General features: G+C 40.7%; 1 protein-coding gene across 4 annotated transcripts in view; it reads left to right on the top strand.

Annotated features, from left to right (window-relative positions):
- The first annotated feature begins 1,275 nt into the window (after nucleotides 1–1,275).
- Ecpas (Ecm29 proteasome adaptor and scaffold) overlaps nucleotides 1,276–15,649 on the top strand; it is a 118,551-nt gene continuing 104,177 nt past the window's right edge. The window contains exons 1-2 of one of the 4 annotated variants that reach the window (XM_021159335.2): nucleotides 1,276–1,522; nucleotides 8,867–8,970. In XM_021159335.2, coding sequence (XP_021014994.1) covers nucleotides 8,949–8,970 — 22 coding nt within the window. In that variant the 5' untranslated portion in view covers nucleotides 1,276–1,522; nucleotides 8,867–8,948. Of the gene's footprint in view, nucleotides 1,523–1,999; nucleotides 2,124–8,866; nucleotides 8,971–15,649 lie in introns of those variants that run through there. The other 3 variants (XM_021159334.2, XM_021159333.2, XM_021159332.2) reach the window with 3 other exon arrangements.

Raw genomic sequence — 15,649 nt, 5'->3', positions numbered from 1 at the left:
TTGTTTTTCTGTGACTGTGACAAGTTTATGACCATTTAAAATGAGTAAAAAAACCAAACAAACTGTATTTGGCTCACAGTTTCAGAGGTGTGGTACATGGTCACTTGGTTCTATTGCTGTGGACTCGAGGTGGGGCTGGACACGTGGCAGGGTGTGTGTGATGAAATAAAGCAGCCCCTCTCACAGCAAACACGAAGCAGACAGCAATGACAGGAAGAGGCCATTGCAACACAGTCCCTAAGGACACACCTCCAGTGATATACTTCCTTCAGTTAGCCCCACCTCCTGCTTTTCCACGGGCAACGGAGCTGTGCAATGAGTATTAACCTCTGATTAGGCCAGACTCTCAGGATCCAATTATTGTCCCAAAGTCCAGCATCGGGTAAAACAAGCAGCAGGGAAGGAGTGTGTGTGTGTGTGTGTGTGTGTGTGTGTGTGAGAGAGAGAGAGACAGAGAGAGAGAGACCATATCCAAGCTTTATCACTATGAACCAAACTGTACCTGGGGCTGTACATGTGTGCAGACACTAGGTCTTGAAGCATCAACAAATTCTGCATTTCATAATTTTTCTCTTGGGTGTGAGATGGGTGAGGTAGCTGAACAAGGAGGAAGGACTCTTATTTTTACGATAATGACAAAGATAATGTAAATTTCTTTGTAAATGTAAAATTAATACAGGAAGTAACATGGCCAGTGTTTGTTGCTATCTCGTACTTGCCTATGTTACCTTGGGAGCCGCATGTATTCAAATTTCAAGGCATTATCTAGGGCCCTAGGAATTCCATTTTGCGGGAATATATGCAACTTCAGATCATTTAGGGTCTCGATTATTTTTTTTTCCTCTAAAATATGTCTTTGATCTGGCACCTAATTTCTTTTTTTTTCTTTTTTGGTTTTTCTTATAGTAACCATATAAGCCCTTGATTTGAATTCCATTTTGCAGCTGTACACGATCTCATGGACCAAGGAGAGGCTTAAAGTTAAAAGTTGGGATTGCCACTAAACTCGGGTTAAGAAGGAATCTAAAGCACGTCTTGGTAGCTCAAATATCGTGGTTTCCGGCCCCCTTCCCTGGCTCGCAGCTCGCTCGGGAGGCTAACGTTAGGGGAGCATCCCCCAGTGTGAGCCCTCGGTGCAGGTCTCTCCGTGCTCTAACTTCGGGGCTGCTCTAAGGCCCGGCCTGAGTCAGCGCGGCGGCCGAGAAGTTGGGCGCGAGGCGCAGGGCGGGGCTTCCTCCTCCTCCTCCTCCACCTCCTCCTCCTCCTCCTCCGACTCGAGCCCCGCTCTACTTTTCCGAGTCCGCGTCTCTTCCTCCGTCCGAGCGCGTTTTCCTCCAGCTCCGGCCAGGTGGACGTGACAGCCGCAGACCTTTAACGCCACAGCCCGGGGCGGGGAAGCTCTCCGCGGCGGCCCGCAAGCAGGCTCCTCCGGAGCGGCCGCGCGTCTCCTCGGGCCCGGCCGGTCCTCCACCTCGCTGGGTCGCCGCAGCATCCCGGGCTATGGAGACCGGCTCCGACTCAGGTCAGAGGCCGCGTGCTTGCGTGCGGCTGAGGGAATGAGGCTCAGGTGGGGTTGGCCCGCCGCGTCTGCGTCTCCCGCTCCGCGCCGGGGAAGCTTGGCGGCGGCAGGTGGGCAGGACGCGGCGCGAGCGAGGCAGCGAGGGCGGGCGAGCGGGCGCGCGAGGGGCCGGCGGAGGCCGAGCGGGAGGGGGGGAGGATGGCTCAGCTCTTTCTAAATATAAGAGCCGGCGTGAGGCGAGCAAGCCGGGCGCCGAGCCGAAGAGCCGCCGCGCGGTCACTCGGCCGCACGGGCGGCAGCGGCTCCTCCGAGGAGCGAGGCTGAGAGGGAGCTCCCGAGTCGCGAGCTCGCGAGGCGCGGCGAGAGCGACGCTCGCAGCGCAGAGGACGCAGGCAGCGGGCGGGCCTCGAGGGCGCAGCGCGGCCCGCGTGAGAGACCCGAGGCGGCTCCGGGCCCCTGCGGCACGGCACGGCGCGGCGCGGCGCGGCACGGCACGGCACGGCGACGGCCGCGAGCCCCCCTCGCCGGCCGCCCGCCCCTCCCTCGCTCGCTCCCGGGCGCAACATGGCTGCGGCCGCCGCCTCCGCCTCCCAGGACGAGCTGAGTAAGTGCGGCGCGGAGCCTGCAGCCGGGAGCGGGATTTAACTCCACGCAGGGCCGGGACCGGGCCCGGCCGGACACGGGAGGCTGGTGGGGCGCGGGGCCGGGCAAGCGGGTGTGCGGTGGTCTCGGCACGGGGCTCCGGGGCTCAGGCCTGGCGGGAGGGCGGGCGAACGGGCGCGGGCCGCCGCCGCGGGCGCTCGTAGGCCGCAGGTTTGCAAGTCACGTCGTGAAATTGAAACCAGAGCCCCGGGCTTAGCTACCCCTGCTCGAAATCTGTTTCGGCCGGGCCTTTGGGGGGATCCCGGGCCCCTGGCTTGCTACCGGAGCTGGCGCGCGGCCTGTCGCCCCCAGGTCGGACTGTGTCCACCCGTCCGTTCCTTCTGACCCCCCGCATGTCCCTTGATTCTGACTGACGGGCGAATTCTGGACATGGAGCTTTGGGGAAGGGGAGAGGGTGCCTTTCCCGCACCTCCAAGGAATCGGCAGAAAGGTCACAGATGGGAGATGACTTTCAGGTTGAAGCTTGTAAAGGCCAATAAGGCCGCTGTTAATGGCAGAAAAAACAAACAAACAAAACAAAAAAACAAAACGAGGGTGACGGAGCTGTCAGAAAGGAGAGAGTCCCACTCCATGCCAAGCGTTGCGATTTTCCAGGGGATGACGATCCAAGCTCGCTGGGAGCAGTGGTCGCCCTTAATGCCAGGCCGCCCAGCCTGCTGCCAGTGTTCCACTCTATGCTTTGTGGGAAGTGTAGTTCTAGGATGCTGTCAGCCTATTCTGGGGTCATAAATATTCAGTTTTCGTGAGATATGTAGGATAATCGATTGCGTTTTGGGTGGTTGGTTCAAATGCTTTAGGGTATTTACGAGAACCCTACTCCCTTATGTTGCCCTTCAGTAAAGACTAAAAAAGAAAGGTGTTATTTGAGGATGATGTGTATTTTAAATGCCAGCATGGGTGAGGTGTTGTAAGCGTATGTTTGTGAAGCTTATGTTATTAAAGCGTCTCAATCGCCATGTGAAAGTAGTTAAACTTAATTTATGTTTCTTTGGTGCTTGGCATTTGAAAGCTACTTTTATGAACGTGATCTCACTTTTGCCCTCATAACAACCTTGTGTGGCAGGTAGGTAGGAATTATCCCTTGTTTTAAAGAGGAGGCATAAACGTTTAGAGGGATTAAGTTCCATGCTGCTTTGAACTGGTGGAGCAGGAGTGCTAGTTGCTCGGTTGGAAGCTGAAGTAAGCGTTTGGTTTGGCTCTGGGAAGAAAGGAGACTCTGAGGAGAGCAAGAAGAGGGAGGTCTCCGGGTGCGGAGAGGTAGATGGAGGTAGCCACAGTGTTGAGTGTTTGCCTCTCAGTCCCAATGGAATCACCACTTGACCTTTGAAGAGACCAATTTCTCAGTTTTATTTTTCAGTGTTTTTATGGTGGTAAGATACACATCACAAGATTTATCATCCTAACCATATTTTAAGTGTGAAGTTCAGGGTCATTGTGTACATTGTGTTGTGCAATCACCACCTCCGTCCATCTTCAGGATTCTTCATCTTTCAAGACTAAAATTCTGTAATTGTTAAACAACTCCTTCCCTCCTCTTCCTTGAATCCCCTGGCAGCCACTTTTCTGCTTTTTGTCTCTGAACTTCACCAGCTAACTTTCCACTGTGTTTGTCTTTTTTTTTTTCTCCCGGTTTGTGTGTGTGTGTGTGTTTTTTAAATTTAGTATAATGTCTTCAGAGTTTATCCTTGCTATAACATCTGCCATGATTTTCTTTCTAAGATTGAATAATGCTCTCTTGCATGTTATACATTTTCTTATCCATTCATCTTTCTATGGACACGTTGCTTCCAAATTTTAGTTGTCATCCATAATGCTGCAGTGGTCCTTCTTTCAGTTCTTTTTTTTTTTTTTTTTTTTTTTTTGGGGAATACACCCTTAACTTTTGAGGAACTGCCGTTTTGTTTGTTTCACTTTTGTGGTTCTGGGGATTGAAGCCAGAGCCTTTCACATTAGTATGAAGTGCTAGTATGTGAGTGCTCTACCACCAGTCACACTCCCAGCCTGCCATTTGTCTTTTTCCCAGTGACCATGCCATTTCACACTCCCACCATCACTGCATAAAGGGTTTCACTTCTCCATATTATTGTCAATAATTATTATTTTGTGTATTCTCACTAGTACCATTTTAGCAGACATCAGGTCATCTGATATCAATTAGAAATAATAATGTATTTTAAAATTGACATGTCTCATGGTGTTTGGGTTTCTGTTGTAACACTAAGTACATTAACATTTCAGTTACTGGTAGAGATGGGAAAGAAAATGAGAAAGAATTAACAATTTGGAGTGGTTCAAGTGTTTCTGTATCTACAGTGTGTACTTATATATCAGATACCTGTTAAGATGCTGAGGGTATTTCTGGTTAAGAGATTTATTAGCGTTAGCAGCAAATGTTAAAGTTAGGAACAGATAGTCCCATTCTAGCTGTTCTGTTTTCTTTGGTCAAATTACTGTACCGAAGAAATTTGTTGATTTAGTTTCTGTTTTTATTCTGGAGAGATTAAAGGCTTGATATTTGGTACCTTAGAATAACTTTAGACCATACACATGTGTGCAGGTTAAGACATTTCAAATGAGGATGGTGACATTTTTTGGCAATCCCAAACATGTATAAAGCTGAAGCCAGAGCTATAGTTTGAGGTCAGCCTGAAGTGTATGGCAAAAGCCCCCCCCCCCAAGCATTATTTCTAAAGAACGGCTGTATTAAGAGGAGATGAATGGTAAAGGTACTTTGAGTGTTTCAAGACAAAGGAGCTAATTATCTGAACGTCTGGTGGTATTTTACTGTTCTTGAGATTGGTTTTGTTATGTTACACATGCTAGTCTCCAGCTCTTGGGCTCCAGAAATCCTCCTGCCTCAGCCTAACAGAATGCTAGGACTAAAACTAACTACAGTCTGCTAACTACTGTGTCTGGCTTACTGTCATTTCTGTATAGTAGATAGTAGAAGCATTCCTCCGGGTGGCAGCATTGTTTTTTTTACCCTATCTAGTTTATTATGGAACTCAACACTCAGAAAACCTGAAGTGAATATTTGTGTACTCACCATCTCTGTACACCACTTGGTGGCCTACTGTTGAGTTGTATTAAGTCCTCTATCTTTTATATACACAGTCACTTTTAATTATATTATCATAGCACACTGGAGGAGCTCCTGAGTAGCAAAAATTGACCGTTAGTCACTACATTCCTCCTTCCGTTATCCCTTTTTCTTTCCCCTCTCCCCACTTGAGACACGTGTGGGTATTTAGCCAAGGCTAGCCTCAAACTGTTGAGATTATAGGCTTGCACTACCATGCCAGCCTTTGATTGATTGAATTGATATAAAACCTTTGAACTTGCAAGTGACCAAAAAATAGGAAGGCAAGATAGTTTTCAGTTTTGTTAGATTTTATGTTCTTTTAAAAAAATTTAAAATTTTATATATTTTACTTTGAATCATATGGCTATAACAGAGAAATAGTAAAACTATTTTTTTTTTTAATACTCTAGAGAGGTACCCTAGTTTGTACCTATGTTCTGACTCCTCAGAGTAACTGTGAGTTTGGTGCTATCAACCAAATGGTACCAAATGGTATCTTGGGGCATAGTTAGGGCTTGAACTTAGGTTCTTTAATTTAAAAAATTATGTCACTTCTGTTCTGTCAGCTGTTAACTTCCTTACAGTTATAGAAAGAAGTAGTTATATTTTCATTTTTTTTCATTTTAGTCTCTCGTATAAAGGTCAAAATCAGGGTGAGTATGTTGTTGAAGGGTTCTATTGTGGTAGTGTTCTGTGTTTGATGAGTAGAATGTGTTTTTGGATAGTATGTGGAAAAAGAGATTAGTTAGTTTATATTAAAAGTATTTTTTAAATCTCATTTGTAATTACTTATGTCTGGTTTTCTTTGTATTTAGGCTCATATTTGCAATTGGAGTGAAATTCAATAGAGGGCAGATAGCTAGACTTTATTACTTTATGGAAAAGCCAGCAATGTCACTATTTCAGTAGCTGGAAGAGGTGCTTCTGACAGGGGAAGAAAGGACTCAAGTGTTTTTGCTTGGTCAGCTGCTTAGTAGTTTCATGGTCTTGGCTTATAACTGTTAGGTGGCATTCAAACCTGATCTTTGTTGGGTTATGGACAACTCTTGAAGAAGCAACATAATCTTGAAGCAGGTCCTGTTCAGTGTGATCTTAGGCACAGTCATGTGAAACCTCAGTGGTATCAGATAAACAACATTCTTACAATCTTCAGAGAGTGTTTTTTTTTTTTTTTAAGAGGATGATATGTGGCAAGCTGGTATGTAGTTGTGTAGTTGAACAATTAATTATTTGGGCATACGGAAATAGTCCTTCAAAGATAATAATTGTAACCACAGATATATAGACTATTGAGTTGATCTTTGTAGAAAGGCTGTCAAGCCCATATTGTTAAATTTTGATTACATAAGCAAATAGGAAGTTAAAAAATGGAAAATAACAACAGAATCCCCTTCCCCGCCCCCCCAATTCCACAGTTTATTATTACTCTATTCTTTTTGAACTGTGCTTCCAGTAAACAATTTTAATAAAGGCCAATGCCAGAAGTTGGCATGGAGATACTAGTCTTGTTCAGAAGATAGATGTTAAAACTGTAGGCAGTGCTAGTGTGCTCAAATGGTTTGATCCAGTTGTTTTCTCCTTTCACTCCTGGCCAAGACTTGCTTTGGTGATTGCTATCTTGTATTACATGTTTTATCTACATATTTTCCAGTTCAGTAAGCAGACCTTTAAAATTGAGTAATTTATGGTTTGTCCTCAGAGTGCTTATAGTTAATTAGACACAGATTTATATGCCAATATAAATAGCTGATATGAAGCATGATATGAAAAAAGCTTAATATATGTCTTTGGAAACTTCAATGAACTAAGTATAGCATTCTAGGCTCTAAGGAATAGTAGCTTAAATTGAAACATGGAAAAGTAATAATCATGCATTTTAAGAACAGGCTAAATAAATCCTATGAGAGTAATGAAGGTATGTTTACTGTGGCTGTGTGAAGAACTAGGAAAAGAAATAAACTTGGTAATCTGAGACTTGGTATATAGTGCCTTGATTATTTGGGATCTAGAACAAATTACTTTCCTGAATATTCTTTCTTTCTTTCTCGTAAGAAAGGGTGATGACAAGAAATACTCGAGTGGTGTTAAGAGAGTTATATGTGCAAGTGCTCTGTATAAACAGTTAAGGAATCTGTGGGGAAAGGAGAGAACAGAAGACACTGGGAAGATAGGATGGGGCCAAGGCATAGAAAAGCCAACCAATGTAAAGAGTTTGTACGTAGTTCTGTAGACAGTAGAGAACTAACAGAGTTTCGAAAGGGCTGATATACAACATGAGAAAGTCTATTTTATAAGAATAACAGATAACAGTGGTGAAATAATTAATTGCAAGAATCCACAGATCTAGAGCACAAGATTTACAAGGAGGGGATCAAATGGGTAAAGAAATGTAGAGTCTGACTTGAGACAGTGAAAATGGATTTGGCACAAAGATAATTTTAATTGAAGTCCTAAAGTATGTAGAAATGATTGGGTTGTTATTATATATGTGAGGGTTATTAAAGAGAGGAAAGAGTTAGGGACAATTCTAAGACTCTAACTGGAGACTGCAGGATAGAGAAATAGGGCAGAAAGTAGTTTTTAGGCAGACTTAGAGAGTTGGAAATGTAGAGGAAACAAAAATAAGATTGTATCCAACAAATGAATGAATGAATGAATGATGGAGAAATCTTTATTGAATAGTTTAAGGAAATGGTTTGGGTAGTGATCAGTGTCTCTGAAATTATAGTCAAAGCTGGTTTCAAATTTATCACTTTATCACTTTTGGTTAATGTGTCCTTGAACACAAAACTGCCTACCTTTGGGCCTTGGTTATCCCATTTATAAGAGGGGATTACAATAAAACAAGCTTATAGGATTCTAAGAATGGGAAGAAATGATGTAAGATGCATGATAAAAGTTTGGTAGTATTTGGCACATGAGTTGCACGTCCATGTGGGAAATTTGATTCTAAAGCTTTGAAGAGGTGGGGACAATGGGATCATAGGAATGGATGGCTTGTTCTGAAGACAGCTCTTTGGAGCCTGTGAAATGTAGGGAGGGTTGAGATGACAATATTCAAGGAGATGAGTCCTGGGAGAATTTGTGAGTTAGTAGAGTTATCTTTTGTTTTCTTGAGTTTTGAGACAAAGTCACACTATGTAGCCCATGCTGACTTCAAATTCTTGATCCTCCTGTTTCAGCTTCCTAAGCACTTAAGCGTTTATATTTCTCAGTTATATTACTGGTAACGAGGACCGGCCAACTAACCCTCTTCTCACAAAACCACTGTGTAACTGAGATACTTCCTTTAATTTTAATTTAAAGTTTTAATATTCTTATGATATGCACATATTTATATGATAAATTACATGTATTGGTACTGGAGTTTTAAAATCTTTAGTCAGTTATCAGTGTATCTTTTGAAGATTTATGTAGGCTCAAGTTCTGTTTGTGCAATACCCTTCTTCACCAAATTTGATAATCACTTTATTTTTCTTTATTCTGAATGCAAAGGAGGGCATCAAAGATGTTAGCAAGAAATTAAAAGTGCTTATTTTTCTTAAAGTGGTAGCTCTGTGTACAAGTCTTAATTGTATTTTTTTTGGTGTTCTAAATAATAGATTCTTTATACAATTGCATATGTACGAGTGGATGAACATACCATTGGTGATCCAGAGGACTTTTGTCAAGATTGGATAAACCATGTATCACATTGATTGTAGAGGTTAGTAGATTTAGTTCATGAGGATATGTGCATTTTTATAGCAGATTTAAAAATGCATAGATTGTTAGGTAGCAATTTTCTTTTAAGATCTTCACTCCCTCCCACCCCCCAGTTTTCCTTTTTCCTTTCCTAGTTACCTGAGAGAACCAGTGAAGTTCATATTAGTTTGTATGTGTCTGATATTTCTGTTTTCTGTGGTGATAAATATAAAAGAATGAGCAAAAAAGAAGAAAAAAATCCAGACTTTGAAAATATTAGTTAGCAATGTGCACAGGCAGAAACAATGTTATAAACAATCAGTTTATAACTGATACCTGCTATACAAAAAAAATTTTACAGTTTCAGGAACATTATTATGGAATCACTTATTTTAACTTCTAAAAAAAGGTATTAGAGGAGGTATCTTTATGGTAATTGGGTATTCTTGATTCTGTTACTTTAATATGCACTGTGGTTTTTTTTTTTAAAGCTGTTTTATTCTGTTAGTATTACAAAGAGTGTGATTCCAGTTTTGCTTCTCGATGATGCTGGATAGTTCTTTGAAACTCCATGAATTCAGTACTAGTGACTACTTGGGGTTTGGTGTCACCAGTCCAAAAGTCTACTGTGTGCCTGTCTTTTACTATAACTCTTAGACTATTATTTTATGACTTCTTTGTATGTATACTGCTAATTACAGTATATAATGGCTAATTCATTTAAGTGGAATTTTGAGGGCTGGAATGTTTTATAAATCAGAATTCAACTTCAGAATAAATTTTAGTTTATTTTTGCTGTTTCTTATCTTTTTCCCTGTGGTGTGTAGAGGAATAAAAATTGGGAGGTTGAAAGACTTGTTTAGTAGAGCAATGAGGGAATTGCTTATTGCATCCTAGATTCTTTAATTGTTTTGGAATCCATGAGAAATGTATTAATGCTTTTATGCTATACTGAAGACAAGCAGTCCTAAACACAAGTGCTAGGATTGAAATTGTGACTTTTTAGACAGATCTGATGGTGCATGCCTCCCTGTACTCGGGAGGCAGACACAGGAGGATCACCACAACTCTTGAGGCTGTTCTGGACTCGGTGAATTCCAGGGCAGCTAGGGTTATAGTGTGCGATACTGACTTAATAAACAAAACACAAGCAAACAAAACATTTTAGAAATAAACTGTACATACTCTATGAAGCTGTCCTCTGAATTTATTTCTATGTGGAATTTCGTACCCTGTCATGTCCTGTAAATAAAGATTAAAGTTCCATTGTTTAAAAAAAAAAAATCTTCACATCCAAATGAGCAAGTAATGAACTGCTTTTGGTGGATAGTAACTATCCTATGTTGGACTATTATGAATTCTTACGTAGTATCTCCCTCAAGCTTGCTTTTGTAAGCCAAAGTGATCCTTCTGCTCACTACCTTATTAAAATTAATTCCTGCCTGGTTGCCTGCCAGCTGCTGGTTCTGAGGAGAAAGGCCTTTTTAGAGGAGGGAGTGTTTGTGAACTTAAGAGTGTTTGTTTATTAGGAATCTGGCACTTAACTCACTGCATCTTAGAAATTGATGAGGACTCTTGTTAAATCATCTGGTCCAGCTATCAAGCTGCCTTCATGATTTCTTTGCTTTCCTGTGTGTATGTGTGAAGAGGTAAGGAGTTGAAGGCAGTAAGGAAATAATCTTGAAGGCAGCTGAGGCGAGCAGGAAAGGGGAAAACTTCTTATGGATCATATTGTGTTGGTAGGGAGTTTAAAGCAGTCTGGCATCTTACACCGAAAGGCTAGGATTTGATACATACCAGGAAATAGATTCTTAACTTTGCCTTGCTTAAGGAGTTTGCTACTAGTTCTTGTAGATACAATACCCATGACTTTTCCTGAGGAATGCAATAATGTCTCTCCACACCTTAACATGTGCCAATGGCAAACCAAAGAAATTCTACCCAGGTTTATCTTGGTGAAACAAGGAATTTATTTGGGCTTCTTACAGGAGCCTGGGTGAGGGACTGCTTACAGGAATGACTCAAAGGTACCTGCTGGATTGCAAAGCATGTCAGTTTTCATGACAGTTCATGAAAATCAAGTTCTTAGAGCTCCCTGACAGACTTGGGCCAAGTGCTGCATGGATACTCTCCTTTTTTCTGTAATTGTTTACTGCTTATGTAACTGGGGAAGAAATATCATAATGTTTTGGGCTCCTGAGCCTCCAGAGTTTCATTAGCTTCGTGAGTCTTATGATCCTTTCTCCTCCTTATGAGGGAATGTTTGGGTTTGGAGAAAATAACTATATAACAAGGACTTTCTTAATTGGGCATTTGTCTTGGCCCTGAGGAAAGAGGGACAAACATGCTTTGACTGTCTTAATTCTAAGGGGCAGGAGTACTAGGAGTGCTGCCTAGGCAAGGACCTAAGGACCATGATGGTTCCCCGGACTGTCCTAGCTAGAGGTAGGCAGCTTTTGCAGAAGCTCTGATGGATTGTTTCATTCTGGGATTGCAGCATTCCTTATTCCCAACATACTATGGTATTTGTGCTTACTTTGGGAGTGCTTGGCATTTGGTTTTTAAAAAAGTATATTTGCATTTAAAAGGAATTGAGTTCCTTTTTAAAAGGCTGGAGTAGGGGCAAACTTCTGTTTTAAAATCTTAGGAATGAAGATGGGAGTTCTGATTTCTGGTATTTTATGAAGAAAAGTTTTGCTATCCTAATTTGGGTCTTGCATGTGTTAGAGTGACAGTCAATGACTTCAAGTGGTATTTAGAATCAACAGATGGAGTGGACTTTCAGAGCTAGTACTAGTTAGATTTATAAGAGAATAATCTAGATACCTGTCAGGTCTTCCTTATTTTTCAGTTTTAGCCTCAAACTAATTAAAATGGTTTTCAATGTTTGAAGATTCCCATTCTCTTCTTTACTTGTCTCTATCATCACTTCCAATTGTATAATTTAGTTCTATTTTTCCTAGCTTGTAGGTTCCCATTTCTGAGAATGCTGCTTTGGTTCTGCCTATTTCAGGGTGACGTGAGAACCAACTCTGTTATACACTCACTGTTTTCTTCACCCTCAAACATTTCCAAGTAAATTATTGAAGCTGAGGTGAGTCACAGGGCAGCCTTGTGTTTCAAGCACTTGATTTTCTATACTTCAGTTGGTCCCCTTGTCATTTCCCTTTTTTTTTCTTTTATTCTTTTGATGTAGAAATGGCTGTAACTCCTCTGATTTGGATCAGTACAGCTTTTCCACACAATGAGGAATCTTACTTTTTTGTCATGGTATTAAAACATGTCTCATTTCCATCCTAATTATAAGTTATCACTAGTTTCTCTTTTTATTATAGTGTTAGATGCTTAAACTTCTAAATAGCTTTCATGATTCATAAAGAATTACTATTCTCTGCATTTAATCAGTATTTGAACATCTACTTTCTAAAGGAACAGAGTTAATTAAGTTTTTGGATAAAAGAGAGTCATAGGTTCTGAACTTAAGCTGGAGGAAGATGGAGGCATGAGTATGTAGTAGGGTAGAGTCTTATCAAATGGGTCTAGAAAAGGAAAGATTGAGCAGTTATGTAATATGTAGCAAACGATGGTAATCATCAGAAGTAAAGAAAATGTAAGTGGTGGGGCAGGAGCTAGGAGGGTGTTGAGCTGAGATGTAGCTCAGGATGCCTCCCGTAGCTGCGTTCAGCAGAAGCTGGAAGTTTTGAATTGCCCACAGAAGAGAATTTTAGGAGACAATATGAAGCAGAATTGGAGTTCATTAAGAAGAGATTTTAACATAGATTTAAGCATGGGGATCATTAGAAGAGAGGTGCTCAGTAAAAATATAAGACAGACATAAGTGTGGGTTACTCAAGAGAGAGTTGCAATTACTTGTCTCTCCAATAATTCTATAGCTGATTTTGGTGGGCTCTGAAGTTACATCTAATAGGGTTGTTAGGGGACTTAAATGTGGTCATAGATGGTTTCTGAGGTGCATGTGTTGAGTAGAATTATACCCAGTAGAAGTAAACCTTGGGGCACAGGTTTCTTCTCTTCCCCCCTGATTTTTCTTAAGCCTTTGTACTTTGTATCTGACCAGAAAAGGACTATAGTGAGCCCATAGGACCAGATGAAAGTGGTATGTGCACGTGCATAGTAGCTTATGAGTTGGGCCTCAAGTGGTTTGGATTTAGATAAGTGTAGATAGAAGAATGGTCTAGTGTGTTTGGGAGAGTGTACCATGTTGGATGACTTGCTTGGTCAAAAGAATTGGACTGGGAAGAACTGGATGTGGTGGCACACATTTTGATTCTAGTACTTGGGAGGTGAAAGGACGAGATCTGGAGTTTGAGGACAGTGGCCTAGAGCAGGGATGTCTCAGACAGAATATTTGGGTTGGGAGACTTTATGGTCTATGTAAGAAACAGTTGGGCCTTGGATGGCTCTGGAGAGTGACAGCATACATAGTGAGGATGCTCCTCTAGGGTAAACTGGCCGACTCCCAGGAAAGATTACCTTTCTGATATTAATTACAATGCATTGGAAGCATTTTGTTTTTTAAATGTACTTTATGGAGGTGTGTTTTTCTTTTCTTCTACAAGATCTTTATATTTGGATCAAGTTGAAAGCTGGCTTAAGCCAAGATGGCATTTGCAGTGAATCAAAATACTTATGGAACTGAGAGGAACCTTCAGGAGAATCTTGGAATTTCAATTAGAAATTGTTCAGATCTTCTTGCTTTTCCAAGCCGTCATGCCATTCCTTCTTGAGTTCAACTTTCTCTGACTTTGTGTTTGATGGATAGGCTTGAGATAACTGTATCATGTTTGTTTATGCTTCTAGATTCAACCTGGCAGAGGAGGCTTGGCTTTTGTTTTTTTTTAAATTCCAGTTCTGAATACTTGAAAAAAGTTGCATCGGAAACCTGTCCTGATAAAGTTGATACTGGCTGTGATCAAGGTCAAATTTATACTGTATATACTTGTCCCAAGATTTAGTATCTTCTCTGTTTCTTTCTCTGCTGAAACCAAGCTATATCTCAGCATACTGGAAGGAACATTGTGATTGGAGGTGAACTGCCACTTAATAGCTTTGTAATCGTGATCAACACAGTTTTTGTGGATGTTTTCATTACATATAAAATGGAGCTACTTTTTCCTACTTGACTAAATAGTGGTTTGTGGGAGAGATACTTCTGTGTCTCATTTAGTCACCTTTGGCAAGCCGGTTAGGGCATGAGTCCCAGTTTTATTTTTTTCAATCTACAAATGCAAATATCTCTGAATTACATCATGTTTTTCTGAGACCCAAAAGATCCCATTGCCATTTTACATAAAAAATTTTTTTTAAAGTAACTACTGTTAAGAATGTTTGTGAATTATTTTATTATAGTCTGGGATATTTTTGTGCTAATTAACCAGATAATTAAAAATATGCTGTAGCTTTAGATTAGTAATTGATTGTTACATGGTGGGACATGGTCTAGATATTTTCAGCTTCCTTTCCAGTCTCAGCTTCTACTTATTTTTCTGTGCTGGGTACTGAGCTCAGGTTTTACATATGCTAGGCAGATGCACTGCCACTAAGCTGCAGTCCAGAGTTCCTCATTTATATTCTGAAATTTACTTTCATATTCATAAAACTTGATGTTTTTGTTAGAAAATTATATAAAATTAGACTTATTACTTGAAAATAGCATTTTTGTGGCTCACACAAAACCATTTATGCTCTTGAATTAATAATTAAACAAATGGCAGGCAGTATGCCTTTTTTTCTTTGCATACTCTATGAGGAGTGTTGTAACAAGCAGGTTGTCCTGAAAAGGTCTCCCTTTCCCATTCTTTTCTGTAACGATACGACTTGAAAATATATCTTTACAGTCTTTTTTCTTACATGGATATATAATAGTTGGCACTGCTGAGCTAGAAACTGATTTTGTGTGTGTGTGTGTATGTATATGTGTGTATGTATGTGTGTTATTTGTGTGTGTGAGAGAGAGAGAGACACTTTAAGGTTGTTCTTAAGGTTTTGGTACTTTCCCTTAGACCAAATACTCTTATTTTATTCTTTTGCATTTAAGATTCTTTAAAAGTTCTGTGATTAAGATTCTTTCCTTATTCTTGAAATAGAAATTATTTTAATTGTTCTGTACTTTTTAAATAAAGAAATTTATTTTTATTGAATATTTAAAAATACAAAGAAACACCAGTGATACATTTTCTTCCCCCTTTTATACACATATACACTTATAAATAAAATTTTGGTGTGTATGTACTATCTTTAAAACAAAAATGTTTCAAGTAAAAACAAAAGAATATTATGAAGAAATTATGGAGAACTATCCTGAACAGTATACCTATTGCATTTAGAAACTTTATATAAGTACAAGTGCCTTGTGCATGCCTATCTTTCTGATTTGTTTTCTTGCCATGATCTTGTTTCCAACGTAATGCTATTTATTGTTCGTGTAAATATGACTCTTGTTTTTATCACTTTTGACCCTGCTGTATTTAATCCATTCTCCTGTTGCCTGAGTTTTGGTTACTTTCAGCTTGCACTCTTACTCACCCTGTGACTATGAATGGTTGTGTGCACAGGGCCTTGTGCTTAGCTCTTCTCAGGAGATTGCTCCTCCCACCCCCAAGATCATGCTATGTAAAGTGCCATACCTATCTGCCTGTCTGCCTGCCTATCTTTTCTTTTTCTTTCTTTCCTTCTTGATT

This window comes from Mus caroli, chromosome 4 (genome assembly GCF_900094665.2).
Source record: "Mus caroli chromosome 4, CAROLI_EIJ_v1.1, whole genome shotgun sequence".
Classification (NCBI taxonomy): domain Eukaryota; kingdom Metazoa; phylum Chordata; class Mammalia; order Rodentia; family Muridae; genus Mus; species Mus caroli.
This window is presented reverse-complemented; position numbering and strand designations above follow the sequence as displayed.